Raw genomic sequence first — 23,826 nt, 5'->3', positions numbered from 1 at the left:
AACCCTATAACCAGATCTTTTGAAGTCCAAAATTAAGCAGTAAGAGTAGCGGAATCATATCTGACTTCTTTCAGTCTCTAATAATTTTAAAGTGCATACATAAAATGACACCAAGTTTAGCATTGAGCATTGTTTATAGAACAATTCTAGGTTAATGTCAACTCACATTCAGCACATTATCCACCTTAACTATGTAAGGTGTGCATCTAAGAAAAAACATTTTCTCTAGAATGGGTTACCACAAACTGTATATTTTAAATATTTTATTTAGAAAATAAACATTTTGATTACATTAATTCAGCATGATAAAATCACAATATTAAAAAACCATTGTTGATGACAAGTCTGAATCCAGCTTCTTATGATGTGTTGTTTCCCATTACAGTGCACTGTCACCAACATATCCGTCATTATCACTTCCCTGTTTCTTATTTTTTGGTTTCCTGTAACATAATTATAAGAAATTAAATCAGTAAATTTTCATGTAAGTTCTCATTTGTTACTTTTATAGATCAGGTTATACAGTGAAACTAATGGTACTATTTGTATCATTCTCATTCCTAACAAAAGGAATACAAACGGCCACTTGATATATCATTTACAGTAACCTGATACCAACTTCTTGTACTGTTAGTAAACAGTACTTTCTTTCATTCTAACTATTAAAATACTGGTAATACAAATTCTGTGTACCACTGAACTCCACCCAATTTTAAGAGTCTGCATTCTATACTGACAGGAAGAATGCTTTCAACTGCACTTATCAGAAAGAAAATTAGCCTTTCTTTCTTTATTGCAATTAAAAACCTGGAGTGTGTGCATAACAGTGTAGCTACTCACATTAACAGTATCAAAGGCAGAACAATATGATACAATTTGTTAACAATAAGTAATATATATAACAAAATTTAATAATAAGAGCTGACTTTAAATGAAATAAAATGATTTAGAACAACAGCACATTAAAGAAACACAAAAAGTTGAATTGTAGCACGGTGGAGTAACTCTACTAACTGTAGTCTCATTCCAAAAAATACATACTATTTGTCTTTATCCTCTCAATCCCATATGTTGCACTCTTATTCTGTATATATGAAAGCTCCAAATAACTAGCCAAACTTTATTTTGTAAAACTTCATTATTAAGTGTATAGTTTACAGGGTGCTGTTGATAACACTATGAACAATTTATTGAGAAACATTTTATTTAAATTATTAGTCAAAGTTTACAAATCAGTAAACCAATGTGCACTTTAAGATTCAGTCCCATTAATAATGATTTGATTTAGGATTGGCATACCTTTCTTGTAAACCCTCACTCTCATCTTTCTGAAGATCGTCATATCTTTTCTGCAAAATGTGTAATTCAAAAGCTATCTTTATTCAGAATTATCAGTTTCTAAAAGGTCAAAATCTAAGAATTTGATCATTTCAGAATTTCGTTGGTAGTGTTGTGCAGCCCTAAATTTTCCATTTCCAAAACATGGATAATTTTCTCAGAATAACATTTTAGTTTACAAAATTTTTTATATCAAAAGTATCCATTTCCAGAAAAAATCTTGCCATTTTGTAAATTCCAGTGCACACTCAAATTTGTGTCTCATAAGATACAATACAACCATTATTTACACCATTTAAGGAAAGTTAACAAATTGTTAACCAAAATAATATCTTTGCCTAATGTGAATCTATATCATGTACTTTTTCTTTTACAATTATACATAAAATATAAGAGTTTTATATTTTAACATTTTGAAATATCTGCCCTACATTTGTCCTTATATAGGCATCTTCCATAATGCTGCAGTCACTCAGCTGTGGGCGTTCAAAGAATAAACATGCTACTTCAGTTCACAAAGTTGTATATCAATCACAAGATTTGGTATGTAGGACATCCACAGCTGAGAGGCATGATAATTAATTTAGAGATATCTGCTTCAAGTGTGTTAATTATTTATTCAAACCATGACTAGTTTCAGGGTTTTAAAATCTCATCTTCAGGTGTATATGGATATAACATTTCCTTACTTTCCAAAGTTCTCTCCCTCAAGTAGTGTGTCTGGTAGCTCAGTGTTAGCAGTTTCTGGCAGCAGCAGACACAGAAGCCCACCAATAAGTGGTGTAGCACCAAACAGCAGAGGTGGCAGGTACTCACTATAGCGGATCTGCTCAACACAAAATACCAGTAACTTGCTATTTTTTCTGTTATTTGTTTTTACTATGCACATGATAAAAAAAGAGGTACAAGATTATATGATTAGCTAGAAGACTACAGTAACATTCCACCATTTCCCTGAATGCCTACCTTGTAAATAGTACTGTTCACCAAGAAATTAGTATGGTCAGGAAAAAAAGAAAATAAATTCAAAAAAATCACTGCCTGAGTGTACAAGATAACTAGCATGTAATGTATATGGCACTAATAGATCTGAAAAAGAATCTATCAAATTGAAATTAAACCACACAACTAACTTCAAGTACTGTGACATCTGTCACAGGTGTAAAAAAGTTTGAGAGACAAGTAAAAATATATCACCAGTACCATTACTTCAAGTTAGTAAAAGAATATTATGATAACATGTTATGTTTTAATTCACAGTTCATAAAGTGAATGTGCATCTCACGAATTCTATGTAATTGTACATATATGAAACTGTCAAATGACAATTTATAAAACAAAATGTGAAAAAAATGTCCCTCTATAAAGCATTGTATCGAGTGTTCAGCAGATTAATGCCCACAGTAGATAAACATCATGTTTGGCACTGTAATTTCATATAACTTTATAACATTTTACCATTAATGAAGTGTTGTATTGGATGTAAATATTAATTGATAATGACACCTGCAATTCTAAAAAAGAAGCTGTATTGGCTGGTCACATACAGTAATAAAACCAACTATATTCATCTAAATGTACATTGTTGGAAAATGTGTGTCATATCTACAATTAAAACATTCATCTCTCTGAAGGGTAAGTTGGTAAGTTTTATCAGGCCTTAAGTACAGAGTCTAAGGAGCTACAGTTGCTCTTATAGAATGGCTAATGCCTTCAATGAAATACCGTATCATATTCTGAATCCTGAGTGAAGAGACAGATTTCCTGAAACCAGCTCCAGTTACTGTCACTGGCTTAAAAGCCTGCATGCGTAATTGTTGAAAATGACTGTTTCCCATATATATGATATAAATACTGCATAAATTATTTCTGTCTTTGTAATACATTTCTCAGATTTGCAGCCAGGGGTTCAGATCAAGTTGACAGAATATTTTGGCAGTCCACCTGGTCTTTATCTTCATGTGGGAAGCTGCTATTGCCAAGTCTCCTTTAACTGATGCTATGCTGTTGCCAGCACCCCTATGTAAGTCAGCAGAGAGTACTCAGTGCATGTTCTAATTGTTGTAAGATCTTTCCCCACTGCTAAAGATACTAGCAACAGCCCCTGCTGGTGAACAGCAACAAAATTGGAGTTCACTGCCGTAACTAACCATTCTTCTGCCAATTGAGCACATTGTAATGCAAGACAGTGTAGGGTTCCACGATTTACTCAGAGACTAGCTTGTCATTATTAATAAGATTGTCATACACCCTAATTTCAATGGCTTCCTAGAAAACACAATCCTAGAAGCAAGAAGTAGCAGTAAGCATCTGTCTCTTATTGCATTTCATTGCAAGTTGCTTGGCTAAGCAATGCTCCACCACTGTGGATTTTTTGGATGTTTGCAAACTTGTGTGGTGGCAATGTCCCACATACCTGTGTGCAACAGTAAGAATGGTTTGAACAGTGTATGATTTACCACAGTGGCATGGACTCTAAGTGACACCAACATTCTTAGCCCCAGATCATCTTTAGCACAACCCAAAAGGTTGTTAATATTGGCTGGTAGATGAAACAGTCTTTATATTAAAATTCCTTAAAATTATCCCATTTTTAGCTGAAACATTCCCAGCATATGGTAGAAAAGCAATTAATCTAGGTTCATCTTGCTGTACTTCTGGCGATGGTCTGAACTGAAAGGCACAACACATCTGCTTCTCAGAGAAGCTATTCTGTTTAAATACAGAATTTAAATGTTGAATTGATTTCCTGTTGCCAGCATTCCGCATCCAATATGGTATGCATCTCTTTGGACCAGTGTCCTAAGGATCTCATTATGTTAATATGATGGGTAATAACTAGTTGCATGCAGATACCAGTCAGCATGTATAGATTTGTGATAAATCCTATGCCCATAGTGCCGTCATTCTGTTTGTAGATGAGGGCATACAACAGTTGGTACTTTGCATCTGCCTCCATGTGTAACTGTAAACTTAACGCAAGGCTGAAGGGAATAAAAATGTTATAAGGAACAGTTAAGGGTGTCAGCTTTAAAAGATGTTATCAACACATCTCCAGAAACATGTTGGTTTTAAGGTTGCTATCCTCAATGCTCTATCTTCAGAATAAACCACAAGTAAGTTAGCTACTATGGGTTGTTTGTGGGCATACAAAACTGCATATTTCAAAAAAATTCTTTGTCACTGCCAGACTGCTGGAGCAGAGATCAATGCAGAAGCAATGCCAATAATGGCAACATAATCACCATCACACATCTTTCAGAAGGTGGCAGAGCCAGACATTAGGGCAATGAATGTTGTTACTAGATATGAATGATACAAATTTGACTCATTCTAAAACAAATAATAAATTTTAAACATAGTTAACTGCAATGTATTTTTGAGTGGGTACTAATGGGATGATGATGTGAATATACAGACACTCTCATCCAACTGTCAAACTCCTCTGCCAGTTATGTACCCTGCCAAGGAGATGAGGCTCTGATGACCAATTGGCAATATAACCATAACACAGAGTACAGAGGAAATGCTTTACCAAACTCCGTTACGTGAGTTATGAGCTGTGGCTGGTAAAGCTCAGAGACGTCAGTCCCATATCCAGTCTTACCTGCAATGGACCTGTACCCCATTCAGAGACTCAATAACTGTAGTTGCAGTACTCAGTCTTATCTTGCAAACAGGTGAGATTACCAGGACACAACATGGGCAAGAAATAGGAACAAGAGAAAATTATTTAATGGAGCTTAGAAAGTTGCCACCTGAAACGTTAGGGGAATTGCTCGTAAGGTAGCCAAACTAGCTAAATATTTGAAAGAAAAGGAAATAGATTTTGCAGCAATTACAGAAGCAAAGAAGAAAATATCTGGAACTAAATATACAGATGACTACAGTATGATCTACAGTGGAGTAAAGCAGGAACAAAGAGCAATTAAAGGCGTTGCCACCTACATATATAGAAAATGGGAAGATAAAATGCTGAACTATGAATACATAAATGAACACACTGTGCTAGTAGGAATTAAAGGTGCAAGAGGAATCCTAAGAATAATAGCAACTTATGCCCCAGAAGAAGGAAAAACTGATGAGTCCAAGGCCTTTTATGAACAGTTACAAGTGATCTTCAACACTGCAGATTTTACTTATGGGACAGCCCCTTGCTAGAATTGGAAATATACCAATTTCAAAAATAGTAGGCACTTTTGGAGAATATAGATGTAATGAAAAAAGAAATATGCTCAGATTTTGCTACCTTTAATCATTTAAGATTTACCAAAAGTTTCTTTAAGAGGAAAGACACAAATTTACCTGGTCAGCAAGAGGATATAGATCTTTTATAGATTATATAATAATAAAAGAGGAATTTCCTGGGCATGTTAGAGGTACCAGAGTTTATTGAGGAGTAAATATTGGCTTGGATCACTCCTTATTGCTGTCAATAATTGACATCTACACAAAATGGAGAAAACCAAAGAAAACAGTTAAGGATCAAAAAGAAGAACAAGTTCTTAATGCTTACCTTTTAGAAGATAGCAGCATAAGAGATCTCTATCAAAAATGGTTGACTAAAACATTAGCAAATTTAGAAATGGGAGAAGACTTGAAAGAAGAATGGAAAAACTTAAAAACAGTCTCATCAAGAATAGCTAATGAGGTTCTGGGGAAGATAAGGAAATACAAGAAATGTACAGTAGTAAAGCATTGGACACCAGATCAAGAAAAAGCAATTAAAGGAAAATATGAAGCTTTCAAGACCTACACAAACAACCCCAATAATGAAAAGTATAATGAATATAAAGAGAAGAGAAATAACGCAAAATGCGTAACTCAGAAAGTGCACGCAGAATCATGGGAATGCTTTATTAGCAATATAGAGTGCGACTTACGTGGCAGACAAACTATCACTTACAAATTGATGAAATAACTACACAGACAAGAAAATGATCATCTATTTGTTAAAAATATAGGAGAGAATGAATGGATTGCTCATTATGAAAGTTTGTGGTATGATGATACTTCAATCCACATGTTACCTGAAGTAAATGACACAAAACTTGGCTTCCTAAAGACAAGTGGAGGGAATTAAAGGGACTTAAACCTAAAACCTCCAGGAAGAAACTGTCTCAGGTTGAAGGGGAAAAGCAGACCCTCACTACATCAAAAACAGGTAGCAAGTGGATAAGGGAGGAATCAAAGACTCCCTCCTCCGTGGATAAGTGAGTTCAGAAAAAACCAAGGCAAGAAATATGGAAACATATCTATAGCACTGCAGTCTCAGTTTTTAGGATGGCAGTTATCCAGGAAGGCTATCCACTGGTGGCCATCACCTCGCAGCAGCAGGAATTAGTACAGATGGCCCCCTTTGAAAAGATGGGGGGGGGGGGGGGGGGGGGACACTAGCCCTGGACCCAACTTCAGGGGGGTCTATCTAGATAGTGGTGCCCCCATTTTTGTCTGTGATAGTGGAATGGCTCAAGGACAAGGTGCCCATGATACCCCTGTGGGAAGATGCGAAGCTGCTGGTTAAGACGGCAGCGGAGCTTCTTAAGACTACAAAGATATCAATATGGGTACCAAAGATCCTTAAGGAAGTCTCTCCTGAGACACTGATCAAGGAAAATAGGGGCCCAGAAGCCAAAAGTCCCAACAGAAGAAACAGAAGATTGAAGAGTGATCCACCAGAAGGTTGCACCAGAAGGACGAACCATGGCAGTGGAGGTCAGAGAGAAGTAATTGACATAACCTTTAGTTCCATGATGGTGGGCAGCTATGAAAAACAATGGCATGTGGTGTTGAAGCCATCCTCATTGGACCACATGTACATTAAATTCAAGCTTGAAATGGGAATCATGACCTATAGGAATCCCAGGAAAACAGACTGGGAGACATATAGGAGGGACCTTGATTTAGGCTTATCGGAAATTAAAACCTCAATAAGGAATCCAGTAGAATTTGGGGAAGTAGCAGAGGCTGTTACCTCTGCCATAGTGACTCATATCAGGACAACTGCACAATCACTAAGAAGTGCACAAATAGGAGTGTGCCTTGGAAGAACACAGGTATGGAGACAGTTTAATATTGCGGACATAAAGGACAATGGGCTAAATATCGTGAGGCACTTGTTAACTAATCTTGCAATCAGACAAGCAAAGAAGGTATCCTGGAAGGCATTCTGTGAGGAAGTAGAGAGCATGGCTGCACAAGCCAGACTTCACAAGATTCTCACTAGAGTACCAACCAAACCAGGAGGTACATTAAGGAAGGAGGGTGGGACAATACAAAGACAGCACATGAGATTCTGGAACTGCTCCTCAAAACTCACTTTCCTCAGTATGCTCTGCCAAACAACACAGTCCAGAATGTGATCCCAGAGAGACAATGGTTCTCTGGCACTCAAAGAGAGTACTGGGAATCGGCCAAGGAGTGTGTGAACTTCAATAAAATCCAATGGTCGGTGGGAACATTTCAACCATTCAAGTCACCTGGCCCAGATGGAACCTTTCCAGCTCTCCTGCAACACGCAGAAGAGAATCTCATAAGAGTCCTATGCAGATTTTTTAGGGTTAGCCTAGAAGTAGGAATCATTCCCAATGCTTGGACAGTAGTGAAGGTTGCCTTCATTCCAAAGCCAGGGAGAATTTATCATACCAAGGCCAAGGATATGAGACCAATCAGTCTGTCTTTCTCCATTCTCATAACATTGGAAAAATTGGTTAATGTATATGTTGGGGAGAGGAGGCTAGTAAGGCACCTCTACATTCAAATCAACATGCATATCGACCAGGTAAATCATGCAAGTCATATCTCCACCAACTCACTGGAAAGGTGGAGAAAGCACTTCACTTACAAGAAATAGCCCTCTGCATCTTCCTGGATATCAAGGGGGGCTTCAGTAACACGATCTTTGATTCCATGGTAAGGGCTGCAGGGGTGCCTGACCTGGGGACCACTATATGCAGGTGGACCAGGGCCATGCTTAGTGGAAGGAAAGTAGAGGCTACCATGACAAATGAAAAGATGGTAATTAACACCACTAGAGGCTGCCCACAAGGAGGAGTTTTGTCCCCTCTATTGTGGAATCTAGTGGTGAATGAACTCATTGAGGCAGATCAAGACCGAGACTCAGATTAAAACTGTGTGCCGCACTGAGACTCCAACTCGAGTTTGAGTCTCAGTCTCGGTCTGCCAACAAGTTTCATATCAGCGCGCACACTGCTTCAGAGTGAAAATTTCATTCTGAAAACATTCCCCAGACTGTGTCTAAGCCATGTCTACATCTATATCTACATCCATACTCCGCAAGCCACCTGACGGTGTGTGGTGGAGGGTACCTTGAGTACCTCTATCGGTTCTCCCTTCTATTCCACTCTCGTATTGTTCGAGGAAAGAAAGATTGTCGGTATGCCTCTGTGTGGGTTCTAATCTCTCTGATTTTATCCTCATGGTCTCTACACAAGATATACATAGGAAAGAGCAATATACTGCTTGACTCTGCAATATCCTTTCTTCCAGGAGTGCTAGTTCTGCAAGGTTCGTAGGAGAGCTTCTGTGAAGTTTGGAAGGTAGGAGATGAGGTACTGGCAGAACTGAAGGTGTGAGGACAGAGCGTGAGTTGGGTTAGAGTGGTAGAGCACATGCCCATGAAAGGCAATGGTCTCGAGTTCCAGTTTTGATCCAGCACACAGTTTTAATCTGCCAGGAAGTGTCAAGTATTTCTGAGTTTATAAGTACTGTTTATAGCATGTGTCAGGTCACAAATGGTCATGAGCACTAGTTATATTTGAGACTGGATGTGGTGTGTTCATATTAGTCAAGAATGTCTTTGAAATGACAAAGATTCCGTTATCAACACCCCACCAAGTTTGAATGACGTCACGTAATAGAACTTTGATGACCTGGATATTCCTTCTGCTGGCAGGAATGTAACCACTGTACATGATTGCTGGCAGCAATGACCACAAGAATGTATGGTCGCAAGAAGCCCAGATTCTGGACAGCCATGTGGCACTACTGAGAGGACAGACCATCAGTATATGGCTCTGGCACATCATACTGTATCTGCAGCAGCAAATTTAGCAGCATTTGGCACCACAGTGATACAACAAACTGTTGCAAATTGATTACTTCAAGGGCAGCTCCGAGCCAGACAGTCTCTAGCACACATTCCACTGACCCCAAACCACTGCCATTTGAGACTTCAGTGGTGTCGAGCAAGAGCTCACTGGAAGGCAGGGCAAAGGTCTGTTGAATTTTTCTGATGAAAGCTGGTTCTGTCTCAGTGCCAGTAATGGCAGTGTGTTAGTTAGGAGGAGGCTATCTGAGAGTCTGCAACCAACCTGCCTGCATGCTAGACACACTGGACATACACATAGAGCTATGGTCTAGGGTGCAATTCATATGACAGCAGGTGCACTCTCATGGTTATCCCATGCAACCTGACTGCAAATTTGCACATCAGTTTGGTGATTCAACCTGTTGTGCTGCCATTCATGAACAGCATTCCAACAGGTGTTTTCCAACAAGATAATATTTGCCCAGGTACTGCTGCAGCAGGCTCTACAGTGTCTTGACATGGCACCTTGGTCTGCTTGATCACCAGATCTGTCTCCAGCTGATCACATGTGGGACACTATCCGACAACAAATCCAGCATCGACCACAAACATTATTAAATGTCCCTGCATTGACTGACCAAGTGCAATAGGCATGGAACTCCATCCCACAAACTGACAGCTAGCACCTGCACACACAATGCCTGCACGTCTCCATGACTGCATTCAATATTCTGGTAGTTACAACAGTTATTAATGTACCATCATTTCAAATTTACAATGCCCTGTGTCATGTTTACATTAACCTGTGATCTTGCAATGTTCATCACTTACATGTGTTACATAGACAAATGTATTCCCAAAATTTCATTACTCTACATTAATTACTTTTTGTGTTGCAATTTTCATTTTTTCACCAGTGTACTTTGTAAAGCTGTTACTGCAAGTACTTTACAAAAATAAAGATGCTTAGACAGTTCTAAATTTCACTGATGGTGAGTTCATCACAGAGCGAGCACAAGCTCTGATAGGACAGGGAAAGAAACTGTGTGTGTACTTATTGAAAAGAACCATCTGAGCACTGTCCTAAGCCACCTAAAGGAAACATGGAAGACTAAAATCTAAATAGTTAAATGGGAAATTGAATCAAAAGGACCCAGTTCCCTCCCCAGCACCTTAACCCCCACCAAGTATTAGTTTCAGTGATCATACAAACATTCACTGTAAACAGTTTGTTAGTTTCATTCACATTTCAAATTTACCTGCATTACAGAGTCCTCAAAACATGATGTGCACTATGTACAACGTAATCATAAGGTAGGCTAAATTTTAAAAAGAACAGCAACAATAACTGATACATAGTTTTGTTGTTTTGTGCTTCTTAAATACCTAAATATCTACTCACAACTGCATGACCATGTATTTTGTTCAGTAGGCTAACACTTACTGAAATTCTGACATGTACGGCAAAGATCAAGCCCACGTTAAATTGGAGTATCAATGTGTGAACAGTACTAATTTGTTAAGTTGGAGACTAAAGTGTTCTGCATGTTCCAATATGAATATCAATACTTCATTTTCATTTCATTTAAATAATGTTATATAGCAACATTAAATTGTTTAATATTTATTATAGTGAGTTCATGAATATCTTTAAATGACATACCAAACTTGATACAAATGGAGCCACCATTGAGCCAACACGTGCACACATTGATGAAGAGCCCACTCCAACATTACGAACTACAGTAGGGAACAGTTCCCCTGAATACAGATACACCGTTGGAAATGAGGTGGACATTCCAATGATCCCAAGGGCTGCCAAGAGTATTCCTGGCCATTCTGCTGCACCATCACCTAAAAAGAATGAAAATAATTTATAAGAAATATGACATTTTTTAGCTGTCTCCAGGTTATCCTGTATGAAGAAATATCCCAACAGTTCCATTAAAAATTAAGCTCAGTTACCACATGTTGTTTTTTAACTATACAGAAATGAGATTTGTTATGTAATGTATATGTTGTTGTTGTGTTGTTGTTGTGGTCTTCAGTCCTGAGACTGGTTTGATGCAGCTCTCCATGCTACTCTATCCTGTGCGAGCTTCTTCATCTCCCAGTACTTACTGCAACCTACGTCCTTCTGAATCTGCTTAGTGTGTTCATCTCTTGGTCTCCCTCTATGATTTTGACCCTCCACACTGCCCTCCAATGCTAAATTTGTGATCCCTTGATGCCTCAGAACATGTCCTACCAACCGGTCCCTTCTTCTTGTCAAGTTGTGCCACAAACTCCTCTTCTCCCCAATTCTATTCAATACCTCCTCATTAGTTATGTGATCTACCCATCTAATCTTCAGCATTCTTCTGTAGCACCACATTTCGAAAACTTCTATTCTCATCTTGTCCAAACTATTTATTGTCCATGTCTCACTTCCATACATGGCTACACTCCATACAAATACTTTCAGAAACGACTTCCTGACACTTAAATCTATACTCGATGTTAACAAATTTCTCTTCTTCAGAAATGCTTTAATTCGACTACATTCCATTATCCTCATTTTGCTTTAGTTGATGTTCATCTTATATCCTCCTTTCAAGACACTGTCCATTCCATTCAACTGCTCTTCCAAATCCTTTGCTGTCTCTGACAGAATTACAATGTCATTGGCGAACCTCAAAGTTTTTATTTCTTCTCCATGGATTTTAATACCTACTCTGAATTTTTCTTTTGCTTCCTTTACTGCTTGCTCAATATACAGATCGAATAACATCGGGGAGAGGCTACAACCCTGTCTCACTCCCTTCCCAACCGCTGCTTCCCTTTCGTGTCCCTCGACTCTTATAGCTGCCATCTGGTTTCTGTACAAATTGTAAATAGCCTTTTGCTCCCTGTATTTTACCCCTGCCACCTTTAGTAGCGGAAAAGCATCCGGACCAGACGAGATACCCTTAAGATTCTACAGTGATTATGCTAAAGAACTTGCCCCCTTTCTATCAGCAATTTATCGTAGATCGCTGGAAGAACGTAAAGTACCTAGCGACTGGAAGAAAGCGCAGGTCGTTCCCATTTTCAAGAAGGGTCATAAATCAGATGCGAATAATTATACGCCTATTTCACTTACGTCAATCTGTTGTAGAATAATGGAACATGTTTTGTGTTCTCGTATTATGACGTTCTTAGATAATACAAATCTCCTTCATCATAACCAACATGGATTCCGCAAACAGAGATCATGTGAAACTCAACTCGCCCTGGCGAGCAGATTGATGCCATATTCCTGGACTTCAGGAAGGCATTTGATACGGTTCCACACTTACGTTTAGTGAAAAAAATACGAGCTTACGGAATATCGGACCAGGTTTGTGATTGGATTCAGGATTTCCTAGAAGAAAGAACACAACATGTCATTCTTAACGGTTCAAAATCTGCAGATGTAGAGGTAATTTTGGGAGTACCGCAAGGAAGCGTGATAGAACCTTTATTGTTTACAATATACATAAATGACTTAGTTGACAACATCGGTAGCTCCGTGAGGCTATTTGCAGATGACACGGTTGTCTACAAGAAAGTAGCAACATCAGAAGACTCGTACGTACTCCAGGAAGACCTGCAGAGGATTAATGCATGGTGCGACAGCTGGCAGCTTTCCCTAAACGTAGATAAATGTAATATAATGCGCATACATAGGGGCAGAAATCCATTCCAGTATGATTATGCCATAGGTGGTAAATCATTGGAAGCGGTAATGACCGTAAAATACTTAGGAGTTACTATCCGGAGCGATCTGAAGTGGAATGATCACATAAAACAAATAGTGGGAAAAGCAGGCGCCAGGTTGAGATTCATAGGAAGAATTCTAAGAAAATGTGACTCATCGACGAAAGAAGTAGCTTACAAAACGCTTGTTCGTCCGATTCTTGAGTATTGCTCATCAGTATGGGACCCTTACCAGGTTGGATTAATAGAAGAGATAGACATGATCCAGCAAAAAGCAGCGCGATTCGTCATGGGGACATTTAGTCAGCGCGAGAGCGTTACGGAGATGCTGAACAAGCTCCAGTGGCGGACACTTCAAGAAAGGCGTTACGCAATACGGAGAGGTTTATTATCGAAATTACGAGAGAGCACATTCCGGGAAGAGATGGGCAACATATTACTACCGCCCACATATATCTCGCGTAATGATCACAACGAAAAGATCCGAGAAATTAGAGCAAATACGGAGACTTACAAGCAGTCGTTCTTCCCACGCACAATTCGTGAATGGAACAGGGAAGGGGGGATCAGATAGTGGTACAATAAGTACCCTCCGCCACACACCGTAAGGTGGCTCGCGGAGTATAGATGTAGATGTAGATGTAGATGTAGAGTATTCCAGTCAACATTGTCAAAGGCTTTCTCTAAGTCTACAAATGCTAGAAACGTAGGTTTGCCTTTCCTTAATCTTTCTTCTAAGATAAGTTGTAAGGTCAGTATTGCCGCACATGTTCCAATATTTCTACGGAATCCAAACTGATCTTCCCCAAGGTTGGCTTCTACTAGTTTTTCCATTCGTCTGTAAAGAATTCGCATTAGTATTTTGCAGCTGTGACTTATTAAACTGATAGTTCCGTAATTTTCACATCTGTCAGCACCTGCTTTCTTTGGGATTGGAATTATTATATTCTTCTTGAAGTCTGAGTATATTTTGCCTGTCTGATACATATTGCTCACCAGATGGTAGAGTTTTGTCAGGACTGGCTCTCCCAAGGCTGTCAGTAGTTCTAATGGAATGTTGTCTACTCCCGGGGCCTTGTTTTGACTCAGGTCTTTCAGTGTTTTGTCAAATTCTTCAGGCAGTATCGTATCTCCCATATCATCTTCATCTACATCCTCTTCCATTTCCATAATATTGTCCTCAATACAATGCCCTTGTATAGACTCTCTATATACTCCTTCCACCTTTCTGCTTTCCCTTCTTTGCTTACAACTGGGCTTCCATCTAAGCTCTTGGTATTCATACAAGTGGTTCTCTTTTCTCCAAAGGTCTCTTTAATTTTCCTGTAGGCAGTATCTATCTTACCCCTAGTGAGATAAGCCTCTACATCCTTACATTTGTCTGCTTAGCCATTTTGCACTTCCTGTCGGTCTAAGCAATTGCAAATGTGAAACGCTGGTACGTTAATAACCGGGATAACCGCCAGAATGTTGAATGCAGCACTGTGTGTACGGGTGCCGGATGTCAGTTTTTTTGGGGTGGAGTTCCATGTCTGCTGCACCCGATCAGTCAGCACAGGGACAGTTAATGCTGTTTGTGAATAACACTGGAGTTGTCTTCCGGTAACGCCCCTTATGTGCTCGGTTAGACACAGATCCAGTGATCTAGCGAGCCAAGGTAACAACATGGCACTCTGTAGAGCATGTTGGGTTACAACAGTGATATGTGAGCAAGCGTTATCCTGTTGGAAAGGACCGCTGGAATCCTGTTCATGAGCCGGCTGGGGTGGCCGAGCGGTTCTAGGCACTACAGTCTGGAACCGCGCCCTTGTATAGACCCTCTATATACTCCTGCTTAGAACTGGGTTAACATCAGCGCTCTTGATATTCATATAAGTGGTTCTCTTTTCTCCAAAGGTCTCTTTAATTTTCCTGTAGGCAGTATCTATCTTACCCCTAGTGAGATAAGCCTCTACATCCTTACATTTGTTCTCTAGCCATCCCTGCTTAGCCATTTTGCACTTCCTGTCGATCTCATTTTTGAGACGTTTGTATTCCTTTTTGCCTGCTTCATTTACTGCATTTTTATATTTTCTCCTTTCATCAATTAAATTCAATATTTCTTCTGTTACCCAAGGATTTCTACTAGCCCTCGTCTTTTTACCTACTTGATCTTCTGCTGCCTTCCCTACTTCATCCCTCAGAGCTACCCATTCTTCTTCTACTGTATTTCTTTCCCCCATTTGTGACAATTGTTCCCTTATGCTCTCCCTGAAACTCTGTACAACCTCTGGTTTAATCAGTTTGTCCAGATCCCATCTCCTTAAATTCCCACTTTTTTGCAGTTTCTTCAGTTTTAATCTACAGCTCATAACCAATAGATTGTGGTCAGAGTCCACATCTGCCCCTGGAAATGTCTTACAATTTAATACCTGGTTCCTAAATCTCTGTCTTACCATTACATAATCTATCTGATACCTTCTAGTATTTCCAGGATTCTTCCACGTGTACAACCTTCTTTTATGATTCTTGAACCAAGTGTTAGCTATGATTAAGTTATGCTCTGTGCAAAATTCTACCAGACGGCTTCCTCTTTCATTTCTTCCCCCCAGTCCATATTCACCTACTATGTTTCCTTCTCTCCCTTTTCCTACTGATGAATTCCAGTCACCAATGACTATTAAATTTTCGTCTCCCTTCACTACCTGAATAATTTCTTTTATCTCATCATACATTTCATCAATTTCTTCATCATCTGCAGAGCTAGTTGGCATATAAACTTGTACTATTGTAGCAGGTTTGGGCATCGTGTCTATCTTGGCCACAATAATGCATTCACTGTGCTGTTTGTAGTAGCTTACCCGCACTCCTATTTTTTTATTATTCATTATTAAACCTACTCCTGCACTACCCCTATTTGATTTTGTATTTATAGCCCTGTATTCAGCTGACCAAAAGTCTTGTTCCTCCTGCCACCGAACTTCACTAATTCCCACTATATCTAACTTTAACCTATCCATTTCCCTTTTTAAGTTTTCTAACCTACCTGCCCAATTAAGGGACCTGACATTCCACGCTCCGATCCACAGAACGCTAGTTTTCTTTCTCCTGATAATGACGTCCTCTTGATTAGTCCCCGCCTGGAGATCCGAATGGGGGACTATTTTACCTCCGGAATATTTTATCCAAGAGGACGCCATCATCATTTAACCATACAGTAAAGCTGCATGCCCTCGGGAAAAATTATGGCTGTAGTTTCCCCTTGCTTTCAGCCGTTCGCAGTACCAGCACAGCAAGGCTGTTTTGGTTAGTGTTACAAGGCCAGATCAGTCAATCATCCAGACTGTTGCCCCTGCAACTGCTGAAAAGGCTTCTGCCCCTCTTCAGGAACCACACGTTTGTCTGGCCTCTCAACAGGTACCCCTCTGTTGTGGTTGCACCTACGGTATGGCTATCTGTATCGCTGAGGCACGCAAGCCTCCTCACCAATGGCAAGTTCCATGGTTCATGGAGGTGGGGGGGGGGGGGGGGGGGGGAGGTAATGTATATAGACCCACCAAAAGCTAAGTGTCAGTCTCTACACTTCACTCTTGAAAAATCTTTCTCCCTTTTTGATAAGTGTAAGACAGAAAGGAATTCAGTATGGGAGATATATGAATCTTTGGCTAACTGACAAGCTTTTCCTGTAAGTACTTACAGATAGAGGTAATGTGATGTAAGCACTGTTCCACTATGTAATGTCAACTTTAAATAATCCAAAGTTCAAGAGACCTTAGAAAAAATTTGAATAATTGAAAGTTAGATCTAACAACAGCTTGATGGATCAAGGTTGAATCCCCTATAAGAACAAAGTTAAAAATAGTACTGTAGATTTCTTACTATTCATTTTGTCTTACAAAGGAAAGCAGAAAGTAACAACTGTAGCTCAGATTAAAACAAAGTTGATTTTTTATCCATTTTCATCAACTTTTGTTTATTTCAAATTAAAGGCACTTATAAGTGGCCAAAAAGTACATAAGATAATGCTCATTTATTTTGCAAAGAAATCTGGACTTTTTCCTGCTCCAATGACTTTCCATGTGCTTGGTCAAGTACATTTTCATTTATGACCAAAAACAAAAATACATCATCTACTTGCATTGTACAAATGTATATGTACAATGTTTCCAGTGATGACTTTGCCCCTTTTGGAATCACAGATGGAATCACCTCTTTTCTTCTCTGACATTTCATTTCTTGTCAGAATACTTAGCCTCAATTTTTTTCATTCAGATCACCACAGACATCTCCATGATCACCACAATGTACAGAATCATCAAATGTCACATTTTTGCGTCAGGAGGAAGTCCAAGATACTGTAGCAACACAAGTTCATTTTTCTGTTGTTGAAGTTGATTCTGCAATTTCTTGATGAATCAGCATTTCTAGAAATATTTAAAATCATCATCAAGATAACATTCTTCCTTGCTTTATCAGCTGTGTCATCACTGCCAAAACTAAAGTTGAGCCTCTCACCACGTTCAATGCTATCCATTACAACTTCTTTGTGAAACAAAGTTTCAGAATTCTGAATTATTTCATGGTCAAATGGTTATAATTTTTGGAGTGGTGTTCACAGGGAGAAACTGATGTTCATATTATCCAAAGGTGGTGGCTGTCTTTCTGAACTGTACATTTCTCCAGAAAAAGATCACCATTTGCTTAGAAGTCACACACTGAACAGTTTTTTAGAGTAAAGGGTGTCAGGAAACCACAGAAAGGGCATCCATCTAAAAGGGGGCAGGTAAAACACATAGTTGTAGAAATGATCAGTATTGTAGTTGTAAATTGTCATAGCTGTGTTGGGAAAGAACCAGAGCTCCAAGCTCTAATAGAAAGCACTGAAGCTCAAATAGTTATAGGTACAGATAGCTGGTTAATGTCAGAAATAAGTTCAGCCAAATTTTTTTCAAACAACTTAACAGTGTTCTGAAAGGATAAATTAAATACAGTTGGTGGTGGATTATTTATTGCTGTTAGAAGTAGTTTACCTTGTAGTGAAATTGAAGTAGATAGTTCCTGCAAAATAGTATGGGTAGAGGTTATACTTGACAGTCAGACTAAACTATTAATTGGATCGTTTTACCGACCCCCTACTCAGAAGACATGGTTGCTGAACAGTTCAAGGAAAACTTGAGTCTCATTTCAAATAGGTACCCCAATCGTACAATTATAGTTAATGGTGACTTCAAACTACCCTCAATATGCTGGAAAAATTATAAGTTTAAAGCCAGCAGCAGGCATAAAACATCATCTGAAATTGCACTGAATGCTTTCTCAGAAAATTATTTTGAACAATTAGTTCATGAGCCCACTTGAAGCGTAAATGGTTGTGAAAGCATGCTTGACCTCTTGGCAACAAATAATCCTGGACAAATATGGAATATCATGATGGATACAGGGATTAGTGACCACAAGGCAGTTGCTACTAGGCTGAATACTGTAACACCCACAACCATCAAAAAGAAACGCAAAGTACATCGATTTAAAAAAGCTGATAAAAATGCTCTTAATGCTTTTTTTAAGAAAGAGTCTCTACTCCTTCCTTTCTGTTCATTCAAGCATAGAAAAGACATGGGATGATTTCAAAGAGATAGTATCGATGGCAGTTGAGAGATATATACTACATAAATTAATAAGTGATGGTACTGATCCCCCATGGTACACAAAATGGGTCAGATCACAGTTGCAGAAGGAACAAAAAAAGCAAAAGCATGTCAAATTTAAAAGGGCACAAAATCACCAAGATTGGCAAATTTCCACAACAAAACTCTGTCTTGGAATCTAGCAGAAAACCCAGAGAGTTTCTGGTCATACATAAAGCACACCACTGGCAAGACATACTCAATACCTTCACTGCCCGATACAATGGTGAAGTCACTGATGACAGTGCCACTAAAGCAGAGTTATTAAACATTGTTTTCCGAAATGCCTTCACCACAGAAGATGAAGTAGATATTCCTGAATTCCAATCAAGAACAACTGCCAAGATCAGAAATATAGAAGCAGATATCCTTGGTGTAACAAAGCAACTTAAATCACTTAATAAAGCCAAGACCTCTGGTCCAGATTGAATACCAGTCAGGTTCCTTTCATAGTATGCTGATATAATAACTCCATATTTAGTAATTATATATGACCACTGGCTCACAGAGGATCCATACCTAAAGACTGGAATATTGGTCAAGTCACACCAATACCCAAAAGGGAAAAAGGAGTAATCCACTGAATTACAGGCCCAAATCACTAATGTCTATTTGAAGTAGGGTTTTGGAACATATACTGTGTTCAAACATTATGAATTGCCTCAAAGAAAACGATTTATTGACACATAGTTGGTACAGGTTCAGGAAATATCATTCTTGTGAAACACAACTAGCTCTTTATACTCATGAAGTAATGAGTGCTATTGACAGGGCATGTCACATTGATTCCATATTTTTAGATTTACAGAAGGTTTTCAACACCGTTCCTCACAAGTGTCTTCTTACCAAACTGCGTGCCTATGGAATATCACCTCAGTTGTGTGACTGGATTCACAATTTCCTGTCAGGAAGGTCACAGTTCATAGTAATAGATGGAAAGTCATTGAATAAAGCAAAAGTTATGTCCACCATTCGTCAAGGAAGTGTTATAGGCTCTCTATTGCTCCTGATCTACATTAACAACATAGGAGACAATCTGAGTATTCCTCTTAGATTGTTTGCAGATGATGCTGTCATTTACTGTCTTTTAAAGTCATCAAATGACCAAAATTAATGGCAAAATAATTTAGATAAGATATCTATATGGTGCAAAAAATGGCAATGGCCCTAAATAAAGAAATGTGTGAAGTTACTGACATGAATACTAAAAAAAATCACTAAATTTCAATTACACGTTCAGTCACACAAACCTGGAGGCTGTAAATTAAACTAAATACTTAGGGATTACAATTACAAATAACCTAAATTGTAATGATCACAGAGATAATTTTGTTGTTAGAACAAACCAAAGACTGCAATTCATTGGCAGAACACTTAGAAGGTGCAACAGGTCTACTAAAGAGACTGTTTAAACCATGCTTGTCCACCCTGTTCTGGAATATTGCCGTGCGGTGTGGGATCCGCATCAGGTGGGACTAATGGATGACATCAAAAAAGTTCAAAGAAGGGCAACTCATTTTGTATTATAGCGAAATAGGGGAGATAGTGCCACAGACATGATATGTAAATTGGAGTGGCAATCATTAAAACTAAGGCATTTTCATTGCAACGGGATCTTCTCATGAAATTTTAATCACCTGTTTTCTCCTCTGATTGCGACAACATTCTGTTGGCACCCACCTACATAGGGAGTAATGATCATCACAATAAAATAAAAGAAATCAGAGCTCACACAAAAAAATTTAAGCGCTCATTTTTCCCTGCGCACCGTTCAAGAGTGGAATGGGAGAAAGACAGCTTGAAGGTGGTTCATTGAACGCTCTGCCAGGCACTTTACTGTGATTAGCAGAGTAATCATGTAAAAGTAGATGTAGATGTTAGAATCTACTGAAAGCCAACCAGAATCAATAGATACATGCTTGCTATCTTACCAGGACTCTCAGCAAAGAATTCACTATTACACACTGACCAAGAGTACTTATCAAATTTGTAATCCAGACAAAGTAATATCTCAACTTCGAAAGTTACCCACCACCTTCTAAGCTAATGGATACAGCAAAGACTAGAAGCATTTCCAGAAAGAACAAATGTGACAATAATGAGGTGGTGGAAGAAGCACACACCATTTTTCCAGTTTATGTGCAGAATGTTACAGGTTGTGTGGTAGGAAATTTTTCAGTTAAACCAATCTATCAGAACACCATCAAAATAAGAGACCAGCTGGGGTCCACCAAACATGCTGTTAATACACTGCATACACCAGGAGTGAAATCAGTCCTCACAGCTCATCTGACAGTTAAAATTCTAGAGAAAAGAAACTTATCTGCATTCACCTAAAAAAGAATGAGTGTCACATATGACACGGGGAAAAAAATAAATTTGCGGTGGCAGATCATATAAATGAATGTGGTAAACATATATGGTTCAAGGAGACTGACTTTCATTGTTAGAAAACCACGTGAAATGAAAAGGATGGGACAAAAGTTGGTCTAGATAGTAGAGTCATATAGCAAGAACTGTGGTGATGCTTAAGAAGCTCCCATCATCCTGGCTGCCAGCAATTGCCAAGATATGGGAAAACTGCACTCATGAGGCTGCTGTATCTTGCACAGCTAGATACTTTCTTGAAATGTACACAATGCACAAGCCATCCAAGCCAGCTACCACTCAGACACTCTGGTGACAGCACTACAGTGCTAAAGCAGCTCTCTCTTTATTTACCAATATGGGCAAACTGACTCTGACAGTGAGGTTGAGTTATCACAGCTGTCCAAAATTGATCCAAACTTGGTGCTCACACTGCCAATGGTGCAGCGAGCTGTGAGTGGCCCACACAAGACAAACACTGGAAGGAAGTGATACCCTTGATGAGATTGCCATTTCAGACAATAAGAAGTTCAGCCTTCAGTTACAAGGTAATTTTTTTTTTGTTTACCTAGATTTCCATGCCAATAATGGTATTTTCTTCAGAACCTATAAATTAACCCACACAGACATATATTAAACATTGAAATACATCATCATTCATAATAAGGAAAATCGTGATACTTACAAATTTTAAATTATTTTGAGGGCCAAACATTGGCCATGTCACAGAATAAAACTAATACAGAATAAAGGTGCATAATCATAAGATTATGTCTATCAGTAATAAAAACAATAAGAGAAACATAGACGGAGCTACGCCAGGCCAGGAATAAGGGTCACACGTAAGCAAAAAGGAAACTTGGGGGCGCGGACAGTTCTGTGGTGAGGCTCAGCCAGCACCCAAGAGCATGCACGAGCGCATGCGCAGGTGCTGGAGACAAACCATCTCAAAATTACTTAGCACAATGTAAACTGTAAACAAAATGTGACAGGAAACAGTCCTGCATATGGACAAATGCCTACCTATGGTACAGTACATTAAATAATTTTCCGAAGAACTAGCTACTAAGTCAGAGAAAGAAAATTTACATTCAAATATTATAATAAGAGAGCGAAACCCCACTACAGTAACTAGTAAATTAGTATGGGAGACTCAGGCATGTGAAGCATGAAATATCTTGAACATAAAACATGCAAATTAAGAAACACCTTTGCAACTGGTGTCATTACCAGTATGATAGAAAATCTATGGAGACACAATGTACAAACACACTATAATAAAGGGGAAAAGCAGATAGGAAACAGCATCAGCCATTTGAAGTAGACCGTGGATCAACTCCACTGGAGTAAAAGTTGAAAGCCTTCGAAATAATTTCTGTTTTTTAGTTGCAGCTGGTCATTAAGTACATTTTCTCTATCAATAATAAGATGTTTAAAAATTTGCAATTCTTCAAGGGTGTCTAACTTACATCCTTTGACTTCATTATGCAAAAGTTCTGCATCTTTTAGAGACTTGGGAGCATGGGCCATTTAAACAAGATGTTCAGCAAATATAGATCATCATGTTACATCGCCGCTTTTAGTCGGCAGATGCTCTTTAAGCCTAACACACAGGGCCCTTCCTGTCTGGTCAATGTAATAACAGGGATATTCAGCACAAGTGATCTTATATACACCTGACAGGGAAGATTTATCGGTACCTTTATCAAGAGAATGGACGAAATTCTTTTTAAGGTTGTTGATGGTAGAGTAAGAAACTTTACACCCTAGGTTTTTTAATAAATGACCTAACTTGTAGGATATGTTACCTATAAATGGAACCGATATGTATTTCGTAGCCTGGTCTTGATTGTGGGTATCTGACCTGGAAAGGGTGGTGGTCTTCCTTCATGTTATTTTGTTAAATAACTGTCTCAATATACTGGGATTATATCCATTGTTTTTTTGGCACCACATTATACATGTTTCTGCAGGTTATCTTCACTTTTTGCTAGCAGATCTGCATCATCTGAATAATAAATAATTTTTATTTCTGTGTCTCCCATTCTATAACCACTATAAGCCAATATCTTCTTTATCATTTTGTTCCTGACTGTATTAAAAATTAGTAGGCTCAGACAATCACCTTATCTAATACTACTGTTAACTGGTAAACAGCTAGTTAATCTGGTGTCAATTTTCTCCTGGATAAAGTTGTTGGAAAAAATGTCTTCAGTTGCATTTATCAAGTTGAGAGGAATTCACCAGCTGTATATCAGGTTTATTACAGCTGTTAACTGAATCCTATCAAAAGCCTTCTGTACGTCAATGAAACTAAGGTAAGCTGGTCTTTTGTATGCAGTGAACTTCTCCAGCAGTTTGTGACCCAAAATTAAAGTCAACTTAGTCCCAAATACATATACATGGAATTTCTTAATTGCAAATACAATCGCTGAAGCTTCCTTTTCCATCTGTGAGTAGTTAGAGTGAGTGGCAGCATCTTTCATGTATAGGTGATGTGTTTCTCATTAACATCATCAGTTCTATATGCCAGCACTGTACCAATGCCATATGGATTGTGGCCAGAACGAGAGGATGCAATTGCAGGGTGCCGAGTACAGCGTACACTTCATCTGTGTGAAGGCATGCTCACAAGCAGTCACCCATCTATACTAAATACATTTCTTATGCAACTGTTTTAGTGGATGCATG

At 38.7% G+C, this 23,826-nt stretch overlaps 1 protein-coding gene across 1 annotated transcript in view; it reads right to left on the bottom strand.

Annotated features, from left to right (window-relative positions):
• Window positions 1–266: 266 nt before the first annotated feature.
• LOC126184945 (organic cation transporter protein-like) overlaps window positions 267–23,826 on the bottom strand; it is a 382,199-nt gene continuing 358,639 nt past the window's right edge. Inside the window, exons 9-11 of the mRNA XM_049927619.1 lie at window positions 11,052–11,242; window positions 2,028–2,164; window positions 267–443 (exon numbers count right to left, since the gene is read on the bottom strand). Coding sequence (XP_049783576.1) covers window positions 380–443; window positions 2,028–2,164; window positions 11,052–11,242 — 392 coding nt within the window. The 3' untranslated portion in view covers window positions 267–379. The remainder of the gene's footprint in view (window positions 444–2,027; window positions 2,165–11,051; window positions 11,243–23,826) is intronic.

Source organism: Schistocerca cancellata, chromosome 4 (assembly GCF_023864275.1).
Source record: "Schistocerca cancellata isolate TAMUIC-IGC-003103 chromosome 4, iqSchCanc2.1, whole genome shotgun sequence".
Lineage (NCBI taxonomy): Eukaryota > Metazoa > Arthropoda > Insecta > Orthoptera > Acrididae > Schistocerca > Schistocerca cancellata.
This window is presented reverse-complemented; position numbering and strand designations above follow the sequence as displayed.